Here is a 22,909-nt window from a genome sequence, read left to right as displayed (position 1 = left end):
GCATGCCAATTATGAGTCTTACAGATTATAAGTTTTTCCGGACGGAATGTCTGTGTTTGTAAAGAATCTTACAGTGTGTCCAATCGATACGACAATTCGTTGATGACTAAATAATCGGTAAATGTGTTATCGACACCATAAACATGCAGCAGTATCGATTATGCCTTCGGACTTAACTTATAATATGGCCAATATATGGGATATGTTCGACGCGACCACTGTCGTCCGGATAAACTAATGCACTTTACAGATTATTAGTTATTCCGGACGACAGAACTCGTGTCAAACATATCCCATATAATGGCCATATTATAAGTTAAGTACGAAGGCATAATCGATACTGGAGCCACCGTGGTGCCATGGTTAGCATGTCCGCCTTGCATACACAAGGTCGTGGGTTCGACTCCTGCTACGACCGAACACCAAAAAGTTTTTCAACGGTGGATTATCCCACCTCAGTAATGCTGGTGACATTTCTGAGGGTTTCAAAGCTTCTCTAAGTGGTTTCACTGCAATGTGGAACGCCGTTCGGACTCGGCTATAAAAAGGAGGTCCCTTGTCATTGAGCTTAACATGGAATCGGGCAGCACTCAGTGATAATAGAGAAGTTCACCACTGTGGTATCACAATGGACTGAATAGTCTAAGTGAGCCTGATACATCGGGCTGCCACATAACCTAACCTAACCTAACCTTTATGGGATCGATAACACATTTACCGATTATTTAGTCATCGCCGACAAGTCGTATCGATGGGACACACTGTAAGATTCCTTACAAACATCGACATTCCGTCCGGAATAACTGATAGTCTGTAAAGCGCATTGTAGTCTGCAAAGCGCATTACAGCTCTGCAATACATTTCTTATGGGAGCAAAATGTTTTTGTATAAATGTCCATTTACTAGAAACATACAGTAGACAAATTGTCTCAAATTTTCGTATTTTTCGTATATTGTTAAAGAAGTTTATAAAAATGTATTTTAGTGCTCACCAATATGGAAAATATTTATAGCTTATTTAGATTAAAGTCTTTAAGCCTACTTTAAAATAACATCGAGAAATTAATCGAAACTAAGTGGTAACATAGAATTTGGTGTCTTTTTCGAATGTCCTTCTAAGTGGACATCGGTAGTGAAAGGGTTAATCGACATGCATTTCTTATGGTTCCAATATACTAATGCACTACCATCAAAATTTAGCAAAAGTCGATAAAATATATAATTTTACATACGTAAGCATTTTGGGCTCTTATCTTTTTAAGGCAACCTTCCAGCCAATTTCTAATGGTCATTTTGGCAACTTCCTCTTCCACTAAGTATTCAAACTCTTCTCGAGCTAGTAACTCCTCTAGTTGTAAGGCTTTTCGGATATCTACCGAACGATATGATAACATGCTGCAATACAAAATATATAAAAAATACTAAAATAAAAATATATGACATATTCGTTACTTACTTGATGACATCGTGGAAGGTAACATCTTCACCATTGTGTAACTTATCCAGTTCATAGCACATGTATTTGAAGAGCAAACGATCCTTTTGGGGATCGCACTCTAAACGCCCTTTTAACAGACGTAAAATGAATTTCACTCTACGCACTGGTATCACTCCACGCTGATGAATATCCACAATATTCCAAGTGTTTTGAAAGTTCCGAATGTCAGCATATGATAGTAATGCATCTTCTTCATTTGAGTAGAATAAAGAAAAGTTCTCCATGATAATAGCTGCAAAAATAAAAATATGGATTAAATCAATTGGCATCACAATTCTAACCCAAATTGTGAACTGATAAAACTAACCCACAAGTAAGTTCAGCACTATATAAGTGATTATTACATAGAAGGTGCAAAAGTAAATAAGGCTGGCTGTAAAATTACCTGATTTCGAAAATAGAATAGTTAGATATTAAAAAATACGCAAATTTAAAAAATCATCAAGCACAAGACTTACCACAATCAGTTTCCCAGTAATTTTTCCCTGGTGTACAGTACGGAGGCTGGACCATACAATCATGCATAATTTTATTCCAATCTTCGCCTGTTACAATACGAAATAGCATAGCAACTCCCGTTACAGGAGAACCAAAATTAGCCCTTCGTCCAATACCTTCTCCATACTTAACAGTACCTGTAATTAAAGACAGTTAATTAATAGAATAGTGCCGAATGGTGAAATTGTTCCATACAAGCTCCGGCCTAAAAAATAAAAATATTTTAGCAATGATTTGCCTACTCTCTCAAAGTGATTTCATACATGGCGTTTAATACCAATCCGACTTGGCAATAAATCCCAATATGCGCTTCTAACGAAATAAAGGGTTATTTTTAAGTTATTATCTTTTTGTCAACACTGGTTTGGCGGTCAACATTTCCATGATATAATTTTCAAACATGGTCCCTACTATCGTTTCAAATAAAGGTTTTATTCAATTTTCTGGATTTTGTGTGTGTGTGTTTTTTAGAAAACATGTCTTATAGGTCTTAAAAAATCACCCATTACATGACAAGATCAGGGAATATGGTATATGCAGATAATATAATATGGTACCTTTTTTCGCTATCTACGCCCCAAGAAAGAATCACTTCAAATATGTTTCAAGAGAAAAATGTTAGTTTTGAACATGTATCATGTTTGTCGCAACCATGTATCGGATTTCAGCAAGCATTTTTTTAAGGTTCGTGATAGGTTTTCAAAAATTTCGCATATTAATCGGATTTAATTAAATTTCTACCGAAACTGACTTTATTTATGTGGTCTATATAACCATAGACCGATAAGAACCAATGTTTTCATGTTTGTTAAAGCGTGTGTATTAACATCGCGTCCCAAATTTCAAACGGATCGGATGAAATTTGTCCCTTCCAGAGGTTCCCGAAGCCAAATCTGAGGATCGGTTTATATTTGCATCGTTATTAGAGGGCATATACTAACTTAACGTACGAAATTTTAACCGGATCGGACCAAGAGACTCAACAAACCAAATCTGGGGATCGGAGGTTATACCTAAAAGTGGTCCAATATGACCCATTTGCAGTACCATCCTACCTTCATCAAGTTTTTCTAGATGCGGACGGAAATCGCTGGATCGACTGATAATTTCACCACGGCCCACAATACTTTATGGCTCTGAGACCTATATTTCGGTGTGTTAGAAACGGGATGACAAAATTAGTATCTATAACCCCCATCCAATGGTCAAGGGTATAAAAATTGGTCAGAAGTAATAAAGTACAATGACTCTGCCAGTACTTTTATTTTATTAACTGAATCCACTATAAGAGTTCTCTGTTTGCCAAATAAAGGAATCGAACGAGTACTTAGCCAAGTGAACATGGCGAAAAAAAGTTAAAATATGGTGGAGCAATGATTAGCATACTCGCTTTGCACACCAGGGGCAATGGATTTTATTCTAGTTTCGACTGTTGACATTTCTGATTATTTCAAGTCTTCTCTAAATGGTTCCGCACGTAATGTGACAGCCCGTTCGCAAGTAAAAAAAAGGTCGCCTTCCATTGAGCAACACATAGAAACGGGTAGCACTCAATGATAAGAGACAAGTATGATAAGACACACATTTTTTCTCACAATAGTAAACAGTTTCGGTTTCGAACAGGCCCTGACCAGAGAATGAAGCCGCCTAGTCGCGCCGCTGATTTCAGTCGCCGCCGACCATTTTTTGCCAGTCGACGCCGCCGCCGAATATGTCGACTCATCTCGACTCAAATTAAGCCGCCAATTAATCAAAAATATCTATTTAAATCAGAAAAATATAATAATAATTGTAGTATTTTTGCCAAAATGTTGAACCTTCCATCCACAATCACTCAACTTCAAACTGCTATGACATTTTTGCAAATATTTAGCTCAGAAAAGTTTAACTACACAGATGAAAAAGACTGTTTTTCATATGTTTGGCTATAAACATTATATGTTTGGAACACAAATTTTTAAACACAATATTTTTGAGTGCAAGCATATAAATGTTCATAAACTAGCATAACATGTTTGGGACATATATGTTAATATGTTGGAACATATTATGTTTGGGATATAAAATGTTTGTAAATATAATATGCTTGGATGCAAACATATATTAATTTAGAAATAGCCTATAAACATATATGTGTTTAGTAGCTTGGAGCGCTATTTAACAGGGAGCGATATTGAATTAAGTTGGTGGTTGTTGCTTGTTATTACAAAATTAACATTTTATTTTTCCTTGGGCAATTGATCAGCTACTTCCTTGATCCTTACAAACTGTGTGGTCCGCTGTTCGAATCCCCGTCCGGCAAAAGGTAAAATTAAAATAAATAAAAAATCATACAATTGAATAATTTCTTCTACAATGTTTGTATTACAGAAAACGGTGCTAAGAACTAAAAAATCTCGTGGAAGTGAGAAAGATGTGGGGGAATATACAATTGGGCAGAAACAAAATTTTGAGCATTCAGGTCGAAAACCTATGTTGTTAGTACCTATATTACCTGTTTATTTTCATAATTCATTATGATTGTAAATATATAAATAAATAAATAAAATTTTGAGCACAATATTGTTTGGGAGAATTTTTTTGTAAGCATATAATATTTTTGGGTGCAAAATGCTTCCAAACATATTATATGTTCACATAATAACGTATTGTTTTTTGGAAGACAACATTATTGAATTTGGATGCAAAAATACAAAATGTTTGGAACTTAGACTACCCAAACATATATTGTTTAGACCAATATGCTTTCAAACATATTATATATTGGAAGAGATCAAACATATAAATGTTTGGGCAATACCCAAAAATGTATATGCTTGAAGCAAAATATGTTTGGGAGTATATGTTACAGAAGCGATTTTTTGTGAGCGTGTAAATGTAAATTTGATTGTAAGATTGGTTGTACAACTAATCTCATTACCATTCGAATAACTTCAAATTGATTTTATAATGGATGATTGTGCGCCGCCGAATGGACAAATTTATATCGGCTTAGCCGTCAAGCAGCCAGAGGTAAAACTTTAGTGTCAGCCGCCGCCGACAAAAATGGGTCGGCTTCATTCTATGGCCCTGACCCTGAGATAACCGACTGCCATTTTTTTATCGATAAGGTAATTTTTTCTAGCTTGACCGAGCAATGTCTTCTAATATATTACATATTCAAACTTATTATTTAACAATTAGATTGTTTGTCAAATTAGATATCATCGTATTACTTGCTTGAAATTGTTAATGTTATTGCACTAGTTAAATAAATTTTATTTAGCTATACATATTTAATTAATTTAGCTATTTTCTGCTATTAGTTTCGTTTGATCTAGCTATTTTTAGCCCCCAATAGTTAGCAACATTGGATGTGTAAATCGGGATTTATAAAATTTTCCCAAGACTGTAATACTCAGAAATGTCGCTAAAATTATCGTGTGATTTATCCACAGCAGAGAAAAGTGCTTTGGTATTTATTGAAACACGGTGGTTGGTTGATTTCCAGAAGATAAATTTAAAACAAAGTTATCGACAAGCATTTATATGATTACGAATCTAAGTAATTATGTTTTTGTTTTACATAAACTCACCAAATAATATTGTTCCAGCCAAAGCATAAAAGAACACCAACAAAAACATGCCGAATATAATGAAAAATGATTTACACACCGATACACCTACAGTCAACATCAACATTTTTAGCGTGGTGTGTTTGCCGGTTATGGTGAAAAATCTCAATATAACGACCATAAATCCGAAAAAATATGATAAGTCATTCTGAAAAGAATATAACACATTTATATTCCAAATATTCAATTCTTAAGCTCGGTATGCAGCTCTAACGAAAATTCCTGTTGCATGTCAATAATACAGTTTTGCTATGTATATCTTATGGCAGTTAAATGTAAACAATCAATAACAACTCCGCACGGAATTTTCGTTTACCAATATAGTTATGCATTACTTAAGGGTAGCGAAAATTTCGCTAGAAGTGCATACCGGGCTTTACGTTTAAATTACCCTTAATATGGTTTGTAGAAATATCCAAACCACTCCAGAAACAGTGACCAATAAATCGTAGCGATTGCGTCTCGATTGCCAATAACCACGTGGTGTAAAGGCAATAATTTTCATAACCACCTCAACGACGAAAACAAATGTTAATGTGACACTTAACAAGATGCAAATCTCTGTTATACTCTCCCCTTTGATCCACTGAAATCAGTTGAAGAAAAAATTGGCGATAAACTTTCAATTGGTTGATTTTTTTCATACATACCGTTATCGACAATAAAGCACTGTTTATCAATACAATGGCTGCTATAAAACGCTTAAAATATATATGCTGCGTAACATCGTAGGCAAAGGCTCTAACTTTACGTCCATCCGGACGAGGTGGTAGATGTAGGGGTTGGGCGATTTTCAATCTCTTCTTCAGATCACACCAACGTCTCTGATCAACGGTCAATAGCGCCGTACCTTTATTCTCTGAATAGTTTGCAATTACAACACCAACAAACAAGGTGAGACCAATCATACAGCCCAAGAAAATGTAAATGTGAATATAAACAGCTTGTATCTGAAAAGATAATACACGATTAATTTGATTAGTTATTCAAATGATTGCAAACAATAATAATAAGAAATTGAGTTTTCCTATATTTTTAATTGCATTGTGAAACCCCAGGTGATGAACTTCTTGCCACACAACTACTCCAGTATGTCACACAACTAAGCCAGTATTCAGTTTATAGTGCGCTCAAACTTCTTTTATCCATAAAACTTTTAATTTTTCGCGGAACTCGTTGTTTTCAACGAAATCTACAATATGTTGAGGTCCATTTTGCCAATCTGAGATCGTATTCAAATAGGAATGAGATAGTTATAGGCAGTCCTCCAAAAACTCCTCGTACTGAAACCACTTCCCACATAGATCATCATCGGCTACTCCTATTCAGCGCAGATGTGTTCTCAACTCTAGGTATCCGTCGTGATTCCCAAAGCCATTCTGACTATCATCCTACTCTCTTTCAGTAGTGCTCTACTTTTTTTCTTTGTTTTCGCCAACCCATAGTAATTTCATCGCGCTTCCAACTGATGCACTATTTCACTCGTATTTGTCTCCCGTGCCCATTCATCCAACTTGACCGCGCAACCTATATGGTCTTTTCGAGCACCAAGTTTATTTAGCTTGGTTCTCTAGCTCTTATCACCAGTTTGGCATGTCTCGGCATTCATATGATACGGATCCTAGCCTATTCTGACAAAACATAGATCATCCATTTGCAATCCAATACGGTTCGTGATGCCACCGTAATTTTCATGTTCTCTGACATCGGGGAATTTCCGAGCCCTTAAAAATATTCTATTACCGCCGCAAAAAGGATAGAACCATCGTTGACAAAGCATTTCGGCGTTCGGCTGAATCTGGGATAGATCCCATGGCCTCCGTAACGTAATACGTAACGTAATAACGTTTATTTACCGGCGAAAACACCATCGCCGGTAAATAAACGTAACTTCCGATAGAGATGTAAGTACTGCATTATCTTCACATAAACAATATTTTATCTAAGTAGACATGATACATAAGAAATACGATGTTATCTATTCTATCGAAGATTCAGTGGATATTGGTATTGATTATTTTGATTATCATCCCCCATTCTAAAGGCCGGTATGCACCTCTAGCGAAATTTTCGGTAGCAAAAATTTATTTAAGTCTACAACAAAAAAACAGGGCTGTGTACACAAATTTTGAACCAGCTAATCGCTTTTAAAAATTGTTAATATATGTTTCAAATATTCCTCAAATAAATTGTTTATTATTTACAGACCTTTTAAAACTTTCACTCACACAATGATTGTAATAAATTAAATGTTTGCTGCCAAAATATGCTTTTGACAACCCTGTTATTCTCATTAGATCATTCGTTAGCATAAATAGCAATGCATTTCTTATGGGAATGAAATTTTTCGCTAGAGGTGCATCCCGGCCTTAAGGACAAAGGGACCCACCGTGGTGCAATGGTTAGCATGTCCACCTTGTATAGGAAGGATCGTGGGTTCAATTACAGTTTAGACAAAAACACCAACAAAAGTAGATTATCCCCACTTAGGAATGTTGGTAAAATTTCGTAATGCTAAGGCTATTTCTACTTCTCTAGGTGGTTTCACTGCAATGTGAAGCGCCCTTCGGTTTCGGCTATAAGTAGGATGTCTCTTGCCATTGAGCTAAACATAGAACCGAGCAGCACTCATTGATACAAGAGAAGTTCACGACTGTGGTATCGCAATAAACTGAATAGTCTAGGTTAGCCTATATTTAACCTAAGGATAAAAAGCCTACATCAAAGAGTTTTTCCACGTATGGTCATGTTAAGGAAAACTTGCATTAAAGATAAAGAATGAATCCATTTTAAAGACCGTTTTTCTCGTCCCAACAAAAATATATCTAGTAAACGTGTCTACGCAGTTCTTATAATATAATATCATAACTGGCTTTATGAGAGAAAATGTAAAAAGGTAAAACTCCGTGGCCCATTTTATCGACTGTTTCCTATAAATAGCTTGAAGTATGTTATCGATTGTTTGTATTTCCACCTATAAAGCCCAATACGCATCTCTAGCGGAAATTTCCTTTGCCTGCTGTTTAGATTTCTAAACATGCACTATCTACAATATGTGTATTTAGGATAGATAAGGTTTATGGCATAATAAAATGAAAACGCATTACATGTGTAGCCGAAACTGATAACGCATCAATGTGGTGCACATGCGTGGCCATAAATATTATTAAGGGGTTCGTGTTCTTAGCTAGTTTAAGATTTAATATTTTTTAGAATAAATTAGTAACTTACAACCACTCGTGCGTGTAGAGACTATTATTTATTTACATTCTGTTAAGGAGTATTATAATTTCTTTGCACCCGCCAATAAGATAGTTTTGCTAAGTATTTCTTAGGAGAGCAATACGGAAACGATCGAAAAAAAAGTCTGTATAGATTTGTCCATATTAATCACGGAATTTTCGGTGGCAAATGTTCCAAAGTAATTCTTATGGGTAGCAGAAATTTCGCCCCCACAACTGTTTGATTAACATGCAAAGAACATTTTCATTAGTGCCTACCGCACCTAAAATGTGAAATGTGTTTGAAAACTCAATGCTTCTACATTTTGAACTTACCGGTCCAACAACTTTTATAAGTACATCTCTTACATCCAGCCATCCCTTAAATGATAACACTTCGAACAATGTCAACATGGCATCTCCAATATTATCAAAATTAAATCTTCGTGGATTAGCCCATACTCTAGGTACTAACATGGCCGGGTACGATTCACCTTCTCCGAGAGTTAGTTTCATCTTTGTGACAAAAACGCGGCGCATAAAAACACCCACACAATCTTCACGTCTGCTTATGGTTGGATCATTGCAACGAGCCAAACGACCTCCATACAATTGCACTCCATAGCTTGCGAAAATGAACATCAACAGAATCAGCAAAGTTGATACTAAAAGAATTTCCTTGAAGCCGCGGCATAACTCATAGACAACTTTACGCATATGGGGTACCAATGTAAATATTCGTAAAGGCCGTATACAACGTAGAACCATTAGCAATTGGGCTGCAGAATTGGTGGGGATTTGCTTAGGCATCCAGCATAGAAACAAGGTCGAAACTATATAAATGAATACATCCAACACGGCTGCCACGTCTTTAATATAGGCCTTGGGTGTGAAAAACAATCCATCTGCCAGAATTTTCAAAGCTAATTCCAGACTCATAAAGATAACAAAGGTATATTCGGCTATCTGTAATGTTGGATGATCCATAACACGATCATTGGGGGTCTCAAACATCATCGATATGCAGGAGAGTGTTGTAACAAAAATCATAACCCAGTCCAAATAGGTTACTAGGCCCAGAAAATTACTGAAGTAGAAAATAGAAATGTCCAATTTGAGAATAAGTGTATGGTAACTATTCGACGGATCTACTACTTACTGTAAACTTTTATATTGGACTTTTCGTTCCTTCCCCGTCAAAGGATCTTTGAGTCGAGCATCGTAGCGTCCATGTACAATTTTCTGGCAAATTTTCCGAAATCTGCTTTCTCGCGGCACAAGAAATAAAGGCGTATCGAAAAAAGGATGATTCTCACGCAAATCTTCTTCTCTTTGATTACGTCTCATTTCTGCTTGTTGTCTTTTCGCCTGCAATAATTTAATATCCAAATCGTGGGGTCTTGCTCTTCCTGAATTCGCTCTGGGTGCCGAAGCGATATCACCATTTTCCATGAGATGTTCATAAGTTTGTTTTAGTTTTATGGAACCAGAACGTACACTGCGCCGAATGGATCGTGAACCAAACCTGTAAAGACAGTTCATATAAACCAGAGGTGGGCCGCAGAGAGCGTTTCCCATAAGAATATGCCCTCTACCACCATATCCTTAAGAGAAACTCTGCTGCTCTGCACTAGTGCCCACCACTGATATAAATATATAATGTACAACCATCTAATTTAATATTGTATGGCAGAGGACAATATCTCATTGAGATGACTGAACAGTAATAAACGTCCTATTAAAGATCCCCAAAACAAATAGTCTACATGCAAATTGAAAGCTTTAATAAGAACAAAAATTACCCAAATTAAGTTACGTATGGACCATAAGTAACTTAATTTGTAAAATTGTGCATATTACTATAGTTTATATTGTTTCAATAAAATACGCATAGTAGACATTAAAAATAGCATTCGCTTGCGTGATTTCTAGTTCAGAATGCAACCTTGTCGAAAATTTCGCTACACTAATAGAAAAATCGGCTTTCTATGTTTATGTATCGTGTATAGTCTTCGAATTTATAGAAATACTACAGGACAAAGGAAAACTGATATGTTTGTGCAAATTTATTAAGGCAAAGTCGAATATCAAAAAATATTTCATCGGGAGGTTTAAGTGAAATTCCCTTTGGGTTTAGTGAATAATCCGATTTTATTCTGATGATTGCCTGATAGTTTCGCTGCAAGTAGAGGATGCTGATTAGGAATGTGGTAGTTCCGAAACGACCGACCATCCAACCAACCATCTTGCAGTCTGAAGGGCTTTGCCCAAATAAATTTGACAAGCATACTTTTCCTCTGTTGGTTAAGCTATTCTTGTAGTTTAGTCAACGATTGGTTTTAAGCTGAAATCAAAATAATAATAATAATAATAATAATAATAATAATAATGCAAGATAGCTGACACGAAGTATTACCATCACACCGGCATCGCACCATAGTTATAATGATACTGGTCAAACATCATAGTATTTTCCTGGCTTTTATCACCAAATTGAGTCACTTTCATTTCAAAAAATTCACAATTTAAAAAAAAAAAATATATATATATATATATATATATATATATATATATATATATATATATATATATATATATATATATATATATATATATATATATATATATATATATATATATATATATATATATATATATATATATATATATATATATATATATATATATATATATATATATATATATATATATATATATATATATATATATATATAAATTTGTCAAATTTGTAAATTTGTATAAATTCGGAGGTGCACAATTTTCCATTATAAAATCAATTTGATATTATACGAATGACAATGAGATTAATTGTACAACCAATCTTAAAATCAAATTTATATTTCATTCAAATTTTCTGTGTTAATTTTTAGCAAAATTGGTTGGCATTGGCAATTTGGTTCTGATCAATTGTGGGTGGAAAGTGCAAAAATTTTGAAAAAATACTACATTTATTAAAGCTTTTTCAGATTTTCTGAATAATTTGTCGACTGGCAAAAACTTTGATACTCGCAGTGTTGCATAGGGTCCAAAAATTGGGCGAAAAACGGTAAAACGGGGCCTTAGCCCGCCAGGAAATTTTGAAATTTTCGACTCAAATATTTGAAACGAAAAAAATTGGCGTGAAAAGTAAAATTATATGAAATTAATTTTTACACACAACGTGTGAATAATTTAAGGAGAAAATTTCCAAAATTTGTTCGAAGATGAGCAAAGGCATTGCCATTTATACACTCAACGAAATGTGAACCCACTTTCTATTCCAAGAGCTACTTTCCAAATTACTTTGTTTCTAAGAAATTGTTTACTATTGTGAAATTATTTCGTAAGGACTTGGGTAGAAGTGTTGGCCCCTCATCTGCGTACATCATTGATTTGGAAAATATATACCATACATACTCGTATATTGTTAGGTTAGGTTAGGTTATGTGGCAGCCCGATGTATCAGGCTCACTTAGACTTTTCAGTCCATTGTGATACCACATTGGTGAATTTCTCTCTTATCACTGAGTGCTGCCCGATTCCATGTTAAGCTCAATGCCAAGGGACCTCATTTTTATAGCCGAGTCTGAACAGCGTTCCACATTGCAGTGAAACCACTTAGAGAAGATGTGAAACCCTCAGAAATGTCACCAGCTTTACTGAGGTGGGAAAAACTTTTTGGTGTTCGGTCTAAGCAGGAATCGAACCCACTACCTTGTGTATGCTAGGCGGGCATGCTAACCATTGCACCGATCTGGATGGATTCTGCTTCAAGCATATATATTTTCAGAATATGTTCAAACAAAAAAATGTTTGCGCTGTGCAAAAATGTTATGTTTCACCTTAAGCATATCTTTGTTTAAGGCTCCAAATAGTTAATTCTAGTTTCTAAACATTTGTTTGCTTGCAACAAAATTTCTTAAATATAATTGTGTTAGAATAGAAATAAGCATGTATGTTTGTAATAATTAAAAAAAATGTAAGTCGATAAGCACGAAATTACATCTTCCCATAGAAGGAAAAATTAACTAAAAGTAAAGAAAAAATCATGACCATTTTAAACATACTGTAGTTCGTTCTTACTATTTTTGGGAATCGTACGAAAATGTTCTTTTGCTTTAGTTCATATTGAACTTTATACACACGTTTAGTCATGAGACGTACTTAACAAAAGGATAATTTCATTTTCCAAATATTTTATTTATACCCACCACCATAGGGGGGTATAATAACTTTGTCATTCCGTTTGTAACACATCGAAATATTGCTCTAAGACCCCATAAAGTATATATATTCTGGGTCGTGGTGAAATTCTGAGTCGATCTGAGCATGTCCGTCCGTCCGTCCGTCCGTCCGTCCGTCCGTCTGTTGAAATCACGCTAACTTCCGAACGAAACAAGCTATCGACTTGAAACTTGGCACAAGTAGTTGTTATTGATGTAGGTCGGATGGTATTGCAAATGGGCCATATCGGTCCACTTTTACGTATAGCCCCCATATAAACGGACCCCAAAATTTGTCTTGCGAGGCCTCTAAGAGAAGCAAATTTCATCCGATCCGGCTGAAATTTGGTACATGGTGTTAGTATATGGTCTCTAACAACCATGCAAAAATTGGTTCACATCGGTCCATAATTATATATAGCCCCCATATAAACCGATCCCCCGATTTGGCTTGCGAGGCCCCTAAGAGAAGCAAATTTCATCCGATCCGGCTAAAATTTGGTACATGGTATCAGTATATGGTCTCTAACAACCATGCAAAAATTGGTCCACATCGGTCCATAATTATATATAGTCCCCATATAAACCGATCCCCCGATTTGGCTTGCGAGGCCTCTAAGAGAAGCAAATTTCATCCGATCCGGCTGAAATTTGGTACATGGTGTAAGAATATGGTCTCTAACAACCATGCAAAAATTGGCCCACATCGGTCTTTAATTATATATAGCCCCCATATAAACCGATCCCCCGATTTGGCTTGCGAGGCCTCTAAGAGAAGCAAATTTCATCCGATCCGGCTGAAATTTGGTACGTGATGTTAGTATATGGTCTCTAACAACCACGCAAAAATTGGTCCACATCGGTTCATAATTATATATAGCCCCCATATAAACCGATCACCAGATTTGACCTCCGGAACCTCTTGGAAGACCAAAATTCATCTGATTCAGTTGAAATTTGGTACGTGGTGTTTATATATGGCCTCAAACTCCCATGCAAAAATTGGTCGATATCGGTCCATAATTATATATAGGCCCCATATAAACCGATCCCCAGATTTGACCTCCAGAGCCCCTTGGAAGAGCAAAATTCTTCCCATTCGGTTGGAATTTGGTACGTGATGTTAGTATATGGTATCCAACAACCATGCAGGAATTGGTTCCTATCAGTCCATAATTATATATAGCTCCCATATAAACCGATCTCCAGATTTGACCTCCGGTGCCTTTTGGAGAAGCAAAATTCATCCGATCTGCTTGAAATTTGGTACGTGGTGGTAGTATATGATATTTAACAACCATGCCAAAAGTGGTCCATATTAGTCCATAATCGTACATAGCCCCATATAAACCGATCCCGAGATTTGATTTTGGAACCTCTTGGAGGAGCAAATTTCATCCGAGTGAGTTGAAATTTGGTACATTGTGCTAGTATATGGTCGTTAACAACCATGCTTAACTAGGTCCATATCGGTCTATAGTTATATATGGCCCTCAGATAAATCGATCCCCAATCACACAAAAATTGGTCCATATCAAGTTCATAATTGTATATAGCCCCCATATAAGCGACCCCCATATTTCAATTCTGGCTCTCTACGTACAAAAAGTCCATATCGATTCGTAATTATTTGTAGACTTAACTATACATAACTTTTTTGTCTAATATATACCATGTATGGACTAAATCACAATTTAGAAAACGATGTTAAGAAGTTTTAAGATACCACAACCCAAGTAATTCGATTGTGGATGATAGTCTTTCGTAGAAGTTTCTACGCAATCCATGGTGGTGGGTACATAAGATTCGGCCTGGCCGAACTTGCGGCCGTATATACTTGTTTTGCAATAAAAATAAATTAAATTTTTTCGATGTACTGGCAACAACAACTAATGAGTTATTCTGGATAGAACACCAGGGCTACGATGTTCTGGATTGCTCATTCAAATATTGCATCCAGTACTAAAAGAAAACTAAAGGCCTAATGTTGCATACGTTTCTTCCCCATTACTTACTTTTTTTGGTCAACTCTCCACGGTTTCGAATGCGTTATCGTCCCCTGACTCTTTAGACCACATTTTCCACCCACTACTGGCAACATGGCAGAATCTCCCAACATTAAGCGTTGATTGTTGGAATCACTTGAAAAGAAGAAATCTCATTATTCAAAGGAATTTCGCATCAGAGAAAATTTCGTACTTACTTTATAATGTGGGTGATGGCTAACTTTCTTAAGCTACTTCCAGCCGAACGTACTTTGGCCGTTTTATTCATTATTCTTACGGGTTTTTGTTTACGGAATACCATCTTCGATTCCCAATATTCCGACATGGGTCTCTTACAGCTCTCCATTGAAGGATCATCCGTTTCAAGTTCAATCACAAATTGCTTCATAAAAGATTCTCGCACCTTGGGCAAGGTAAAATCATTGGGTATCCGATGTAATATAGTCATCTGCGGTGATTGGGGAAATTTCTCAAATATCCTCAAGCGAAATGGCAATGTTTCCTTAATTTCAGCGCTTTGCTCGCGGAACTTGAGTTGCTTCAATTTCTTTATGTCCTCATCCAATTCCAAGTTATCCAAAATAACCGCCACGAACAAACTCAGCACAATGAGTGTTACGAACAAATGGTAGAGTATGAAATATATAGCCACTAGGGGAGTAAGAGTTTTACTAGTTCGTATCATTGTTTCGTCCATAACTTCTACCCAAGCTTCTTGGGTTAGAATTTGAAACATAGACATAAATGCCTCGGGAAATGTTTCAAATTTAGTAAAGTCACATAGGAAACAAAACAATTGCATTGATATGCTTGAACTAATGATCAGCAAGCAAACGGTGAATGTGATGAGAGAGCCAAGTTTTTTGCCAGGACCAAAGATTTTGTAGACAAATCCTTCGAGCATGGGTGAAGCTTTAATGAGGCGAACGACTCTTAACACCTGGAATACAGACATAAGACATATGCATTAACGAGCCTCTAAAATTCATCAGTTCTCTTACTTGGAAATATGTAAAACCTGAGAGATAAAAGTATGGTACAATATGTATCGTTGTTCCTGCCGCCAACAATAATTCAAACTTATGTATGGAATGTTTGTAATATCCTCGCCAACCCAAACAATAGATCTTAAAAAGTGTTTCCAAATCCAAAAGGAATGTAAACGCAGCCTCAATGTAATAGTAGCGTTCATAAAATACATGACGTGGACGACCATCATGTTGAAATGTCATGGTGGCGGTGACAATACCATTGGCCAATATAATTGACATTACCAACATACGAAAATATGGTGATCGCAATATGGCGTGACATGTTTCGGGTGCCAATCCTCCATGTTTACTGTCATCGATGGTTACCAAACGCCAGCCTTGATCATTGCCACTTAGAATCTGAGATGCTGCTGTCTTTTGTATATGACCTCGAGCACCCCACATTTGTTGGAATTGTACACGGATTTCATTGAAAGTCTCGGTGATAACAGCAATGAAGACATTCTTCACCAACCATGCCAGGAAAAATATCATTGTGCTAATGATTGAGAAAAGAGGATTAGATTTCGGTGACATTTCAAATAAATGATTAGTTTTCTTCTTGGGAGAATATATAAGCGGTCGATAACAGCGTGAAATATAAGTGTTTTCGCCGACAAAGATACCTGTGGTTAAAAAATCGCTACAAATATACAAACTACTTTTTTCATGATGCGATTTCATTTTCTTATCACGAGCCGCTCTAGAATACAAGAGGACGAACACGGTCGGCCAGGGTTGAACTGTCGCAAACTGTGACTTTAGCGACATACATTTACGACGGTATAATACGTATGTCGCAAAAGTCGAAAACCTAGCGTAGACTACCTAATTTTGATCAAAAAAATGTTAAACATTTTTTTAATTTAATTAGTTTGGCTCGCCGATAAAAAGGATGCAAAAAATATACTGTTACATTCGATTTATTGAAAACTCAACTAGTTTTACATCTCACATTCGTCCTTCAAACTTTTCGGGTTTCGCAGGGTCCATTATGTTCATCCAAGCTTTTGTTGCATCAGCGACCGACTAGCTAGTTTTGAGAGTTTTTAAATAGTATGCAAATTGACTCTAAATAAACAAAAAGTGAATTTATAAAATTCTCTCTAAACAGCAATTCACTTATGCAAGACTCAAGTAGTGGTTTTTCGTCGCTATAAGTTTTTGCAGAAACTTGTGGAAGATTAATTATATAAAGAAAATTATATTATTAGGTGTATAGATCACGTCACGTTTACTGCATCATCGAGTAGGATATAGTAATTTTGGCTTGAAGTCTCCCATTGATATAAGCCTATTCTCTAGTCTATTTTTTTTTTAAATCCGTTAATAATTTTATGAATATTCCTGAGAATTGAAACTTCTTCGAACATATCGTGATCTTGGATATCATCGAATTCCCTACCCAGCTGACGCACAGTGGTTCCAAATGGCCTTTTTTGGGAATAATTCTGCAACTTTTGAACGGATAAAGATATCAACATAATTTTTTCTTTGTGTGAAAGCTGAGGTGGTTTACGCGTAAATGTTAAAGTAAATGTAAATGTAAAAATCTGTATCAAATATGTAGGGTATACGTAGTTCAGTATATGCCTTTTCACTTACCATTGCTTATTTTTTCACAATTTCTTATACACAGTCATCTAACTAAATATCCACGATAAGAATATAAAGACTATTACCTGAAATAGAATGCCGCCCTCCAAGCTGGCAATGAGTCAATGGCACGATACATTATAAAGACCCAACCCTCTTGGGAAGCTGCCTGGTAGACGGTAAATATACTTGTGGCTATATCCTCGAAACCATTAAAGCCAATCACATAGCTGCTAAGGAAATCCAACTTCATACATTTCATTCCAGGTGAACATTGATAACCAGAATCCGGATCCATGGAACAAAATGTATCGGGTATAGCTAAAGAATTCAATGTCAGGAGTCTAAAATGGAGTTGAGAAATAAGAAAATCAATGTCAATCAATGGATGCATTTCAAACTTACGGTCGATCATGTTCATCGTATTCACTGTTGTTCATAACACAATGATTTTTCAATTCGCCAAAGAATTGCACACCCATTAGTCCATACAAGGACATAAAGAATAGGAAGAATAATGTTACATTATAGATTTGTTGACTCGATCGCCTGGAGAGAAAAAAGAAATTCATTTAGTACATTGAAACAAATATTGACCAAATGTGAAGGGTTATGCAACCATAATGTTAGGACAGGCAAATTAAACAACATTAAGGACACATTTCTTAAAAATAATGAATTTTGAATTAAAAGAAACTTTTAAAGCCAGACCAAGCGGGAAAACCCCAAAGCGGCAAAGCTGCTTTAAATTCAGGCATCACTGTAAACTAAGGTCCACATCGGATTTAGCTATAGATCCCATATATTGTCAAGTTACTTTTTACAATACCATCATGTATTAGCTAATCTTTTTCAAATTAAGCAAGGGTAATATTATATAACAAACTTTGAATTTGAAAAATATTTGGGATATCGGTTCAGATTTAGATAAAGCTCCCATAAATATATACTGCTGTATGTTCTTAAATACGAACATGGAATAGAAGTGCTAATCATTAGGCCATTGTTGAGATTTGGGTCTACCTCCCAAATGCTTAGGTTTACTAATTCAGTAGGTGTGGTTTAGATATGATATAGTCGGCCTGGTCTACCTTTTACTCATTTGTTTTTATTATAAATTATTAATACAACAAGTATGTATAGCAGTAAGTTCGGCCAGGCCGAATCTTAAATACCCACCACCATGAATCAAATATAATAGTTTCCTTTGCAAATTTCAGGGGGGTTTGATGACAGATATTCTCCCAAGCAGATCAGTTCAACCAGTACACTTCCCGAAGATAAATTTAAAGATTTTACCTATGAAGACTAGATTAGATTCTGGATTTATGAGAACCATTTTTGTTTGAATTTTAGAGGAATTATAAACATCGCTTGTAAGTGTGCAAGTAAATTATAATAAAAATAACGCCTTGATTTGAAATCTAAAATAGATTTTTACCCCCATTATTTAAATGATTACGATAAGTAAAATCTGACAATTTTGCATTCAGTTTCAAGCAATTTTCATGATCAGTCTGTACCCTCAAGTAGTGGAGGCCTTACCAAATGGATCGATAAAAACAAAATCCTATACGGGTTTTTGTGGGTCTAAAATTCCAGTAATTTACAATTTCAGGCAAATTGGATAAAAATTTCGGTTTCTAGAAACCCAAGGATTTAAATCGGGAGATCAGTCTTATGGGGGCTATGAAAAAACATGGACGGATAATATTCAGCACATCTAATTGTAGTTCTATAATCTAGACCCCAAATCGGAGGGCCGGTTTATAAGAGGACTATATCAAAAACTGTACCGATACACAATATATTCGCACACCTATTTTCGGTCCTATAAAACTCTAGATTTCCAATTTCAGCCATATTGGATAAAAACTGCGGTTTCTAGGAGCCAAAGAAATAAAATCGGGAGATCGGTCTATATAGGGGCTACACCAAACCATGGACCGATGCACGCCATTTCTTGGCCACCTCTTTACGGCCCTAAACTATCTCTAGATTTCCAATTTCAGGCAAATTGGACAAAAACTCGGTCTACATGGGGGCTATACCAAAACATGGACCGATACTCACCTTTTTGCAACACTTCCTTATGGTCCCAAAATACCTCTAGATTTCTAATTTCAGGTAAATTGGATAAAAACTACGGTTTCTTTAAGCCCAAGACCCCCAATCGGATGATCAGTCTATATAGGGGCTATATCAAAACATGGACCGATACTCACCGTTTTCGGCACACTTCTTTGTAGTCCCAAAATACCTATAGATTTCCAATTTCATGCAAATTGATAAAAACTACGGTTTCTATAAGCCCAAGACCCCAAATCGGGAGTTCGGTTTATATAGGGACTACATCAAAACATGGACCGATACTCACCATTTTCGGCACACCTCTTTATGGTCCTAAAATACCTCTATATTTTAAATTTCAGGCAAATTGGATAAAAACTACGGTTTCTATAAGCCCAAGACCCTAAATCGGGTGATCATGGGGGCTATATCAATATATGGACCGATACCCACTATTTTCAGCACACCTCTTTGTAGTCCCAAAATACCTCCAGATTTCCAATTTCATGCAAATTGGATGAAAACTACGGTTTCTATAAGCCCAAGACCCCAAATCGGGAGGTCGGTTTATATGGGGACTACATCAAAACATGGACCGATACTCACAATTTTCGGCACCTCTTTATGGTCCTAAAATACCTCTAGGTTTTCATTTTCAGTCAAATTGGATAAAAACTACTGTTTCTGTAAGCCCAAGACCCCAAATCAGCAGGTCGGTTTATTTGGGGGCTATATCAAAACCTGGACCGATAGCCTGGATGATTTGCCTGCAGACAAGATAAGTGTTCAGGCAAACGATTGCTTCATTATTGAAGACTGTAGCGTGATTACAACAGACAGATGGACAGACGGACATGGTTAAATCGTCTTAGAATTTCTCCCGGATCAAGAATATAAAGGGTGATACGGTCAAATTCAATCAATATAAACTTGACGTATTTCTTTCAATTTTGCATTTAAAAAACCTGAACACCCCTCATTTTGAAGGTGTGTGTGTAGAATGTTGCTCCTATTTTGATTTTGGAATTCACTCTTCAGTTGTCAAAATGCCGTCCAAGCAAGAAGAGCAGCGTATCAAAATTTTGCTCGCGCATCGCGAAAATCCGAGCTACTCGCACGCAAAGCTGGCAAAATCGCTAAAAGTTGCCAAATCAACCGTTACAAATGTAATTAAAGTGTTTGGGGAACGTTTGTCGATAGCCAGGAAGTCTGGATCGGGGGGAAATCGAAAACCGGAAGCCGCTGAGACGACAAAGAGAGTTGCCGGTAGTTTCAAGCGAAACCCTAACCTCTCTCTCCGAGATGACGCAAATAAGCTGGGTGTATCGTCTACAACCGTGCATCGAGCCAAAAAACGAGCTGGACTATCGACTTACAGAAGGTAGTGACTCCAAATCGCGATGATAAACAAAATTTGTCCAAAAAATTATAAATTTTTAAATTTGGTCCGATGGTCGGACCAAATGGAATTTGGTTGATTTTGGTCCATTTTCGTTAAATCGATATTTTTCCAAATAAATAGAAATACAATTTTGACAAAAATTTCTGTACAAATAAAATTATAACAATATTTTCTATAGAAATAAAATTTTGTACAGAAATAAACTTTAAACAAATTTTTGTATACTCGTAGATACAAAATAATTCAAAAATTTTGTAAAAAAAAATAAAATTTTGCAATAACTTTCTATATAAAAGTTTGACGAATTTTCTATAAAAATAAAATTTTTTATTGAAATAAAGTTTTGGATACATTTACTATAGCAATGAAATTATGACAAAATTTCCTAATGAAATGAAATTTTGATAAAATTTTCTATAGAAATAAAATTTGGAAAAAAATTCTAATTAACTAAAATTTTAACAAAGTTGTTACAGAAATAAAACTTTGACAAAATTTTCTATAGAAATAAAATTTTTGTGACATTTTCTATGGAAGTAAAATTGTGACAAAATTTTCTATAGAAATAACATTTTTACCAAATTTTCTAAGAAATAAAATTTGGACAAAAAAAATCTATAGAAACAAATTTTTGCCAAAATTTTCTATAGCAATAAAATTGTGACAATATTTTCTATAGAAATAAAATTTTGACAAAATTTTCTATAGAAATTAAATTTTTACAAATTTTTTTACAGAAATAAAATTTTGACAAAAAATTCTATAGAAATAAAATTTTGACAAAATTTTCTATAGAAATAAAATTGTGACAAAATCGTTTGGCTTGAGGTCATGGACTAATGAAAAATGCTGGTGTTGTTGGTTTTCATTACTTTTTAAACATTGTAAAAGTTAATACTGTTAAATATTTAAATTATTACAATTTATAGATAATATCTCGCTGAAGATGATCACCGATGGTGTATCGAAATATCCGAGAACAGCAACATTTCAATAAAAAAGTAATGAAAAACAACAAAACCAGCATTTTTCATTAGTCCATGACCTCAAGCCAAATGAATAATCCCAGAACTAAATTTTTTACAAAATTTTCTATAGAAATAAAATTTTGAAAAAATTTTCTATACACCGGAAGAATTTTCTTCGTAAAAAGAACGAAAAATTGCGATAAAAGTACGAAATTTGTCATTGTTTTACAGCCAAAGATACTTTTCATTAAAAGTACGAAATATTACATACTTTTTACGAAGAAAGTTCTTCCAAAATTTTCGTAGATTGTAAGAACATCTTACAATCTTACATCTTAAGTTTTTGAATAATTTTTAGTTTTATTGCTTCACTTTTATTCATAGCGCGCTATCAACCAAGGAATAATAAAGGAATACACTCAAGCACATTATCACAGGCAATTTTATGTCGTGAACGGAAATTTTACAACTTCAATGAAATTTCTTCGTTATTTTAAAGAAAATGTTTCGTACTTTTTATGAAGAAATTTTAAGGCAGAATGTTTCGTAATTCGTAAAAACTTCTTCACAAAAATTATGAAATTTGAAGAATGTTTCGTTAAAAGTACGAAACTTTTACGAAGAAAAATTAATTTAGAATATTTCGTAGACGTTTCGTATATTCGTAAAATGTTCTTCGTAAAATTTACGAAAATTAATGAAAATTTCGTTGTTTTAATGAAGAATTCACGAAGAGTAGTTAATGAAGAATTCTTCGTAAAATTAAAGAAGAGAATTCTTTC

At 35.2% G+C, this 22,909-nt stretch overlaps 1 protein-coding gene across 2 annotated transcripts in view; it reads right to left on the bottom strand.

The window, feature by feature from the left end:
- Positions 1-22,909, bottom strand: part of na (sodium leak channel non-selective protein na) — a 37,881-nt gene that overhangs the window by 1,263 nt on the left and 13,709 nt on the right. Inside the window, exons 5-18 of one of the 2 annotated variants that reach the window (XM_075299662.1) lie at positions 18,093-18,236; positions 17,774-18,031; positions 16,062-16,590; positions 15,258-16,000; positions 15,070-15,195; positions 9,991-10,356; positions 9,168-9,918; positions 6,261-6,560; positions 6,002-6,196; positions 5,572-5,758; positions 1,957-2,133; positions 1,806-1,883; positions 1,457-1,730; positions 1,233-1,395 (exon numbers count right to left, since the gene is read on the bottom strand). In XM_075299662.1, coding sequence (XP_075155777.1) covers positions 1,233-1,395; positions 1,457-1,730; positions 1,806-1,883; positions 1,957-2,133; positions 5,572-5,758; positions 6,002-6,196; positions 6,261-6,560; positions 9,168-9,918; positions 9,991-10,356; positions 15,070-15,195; positions 15,258-16,000; positions 16,062-16,590; positions 17,774-18,031; positions 18,093-18,236 — 4,291 coding nt within the window. The remainder of the gene's footprint in view (positions 1-1,232; positions 1,396-1,456; positions 1,731-1,805; positions 1,884-1,956; positions 2,134-5,571; positions 5,759-6,001; positions 6,197-6,260; positions 6,561-9,167; positions 9,919-9,990; positions 10,357-15,069; positions 15,196-15,257; positions 16,001-16,061; positions 16,591-17,773; positions 18,032-18,092; positions 18,237-22,909) is intronic. The other variant, XM_075299663.1, reaches the window with a different exon arrangement.

This window comes from Haematobia irritans, chromosome 3 (assembly GCF_050003625.1).
Source record: "Haematobia irritans isolate KBUSLIRL chromosome 3, ASM5000362v1, whole genome shotgun sequence".
Lineage (NCBI taxonomy): Eukaryota > Metazoa > Arthropoda > Insecta > Diptera > Muscidae > Haematobia > Haematobia irritans.
The sequence above is the reverse complement of the archived record's forward strand: the minus strand, read 5'-3'. Positions and strand labels throughout refer to the sequence as shown.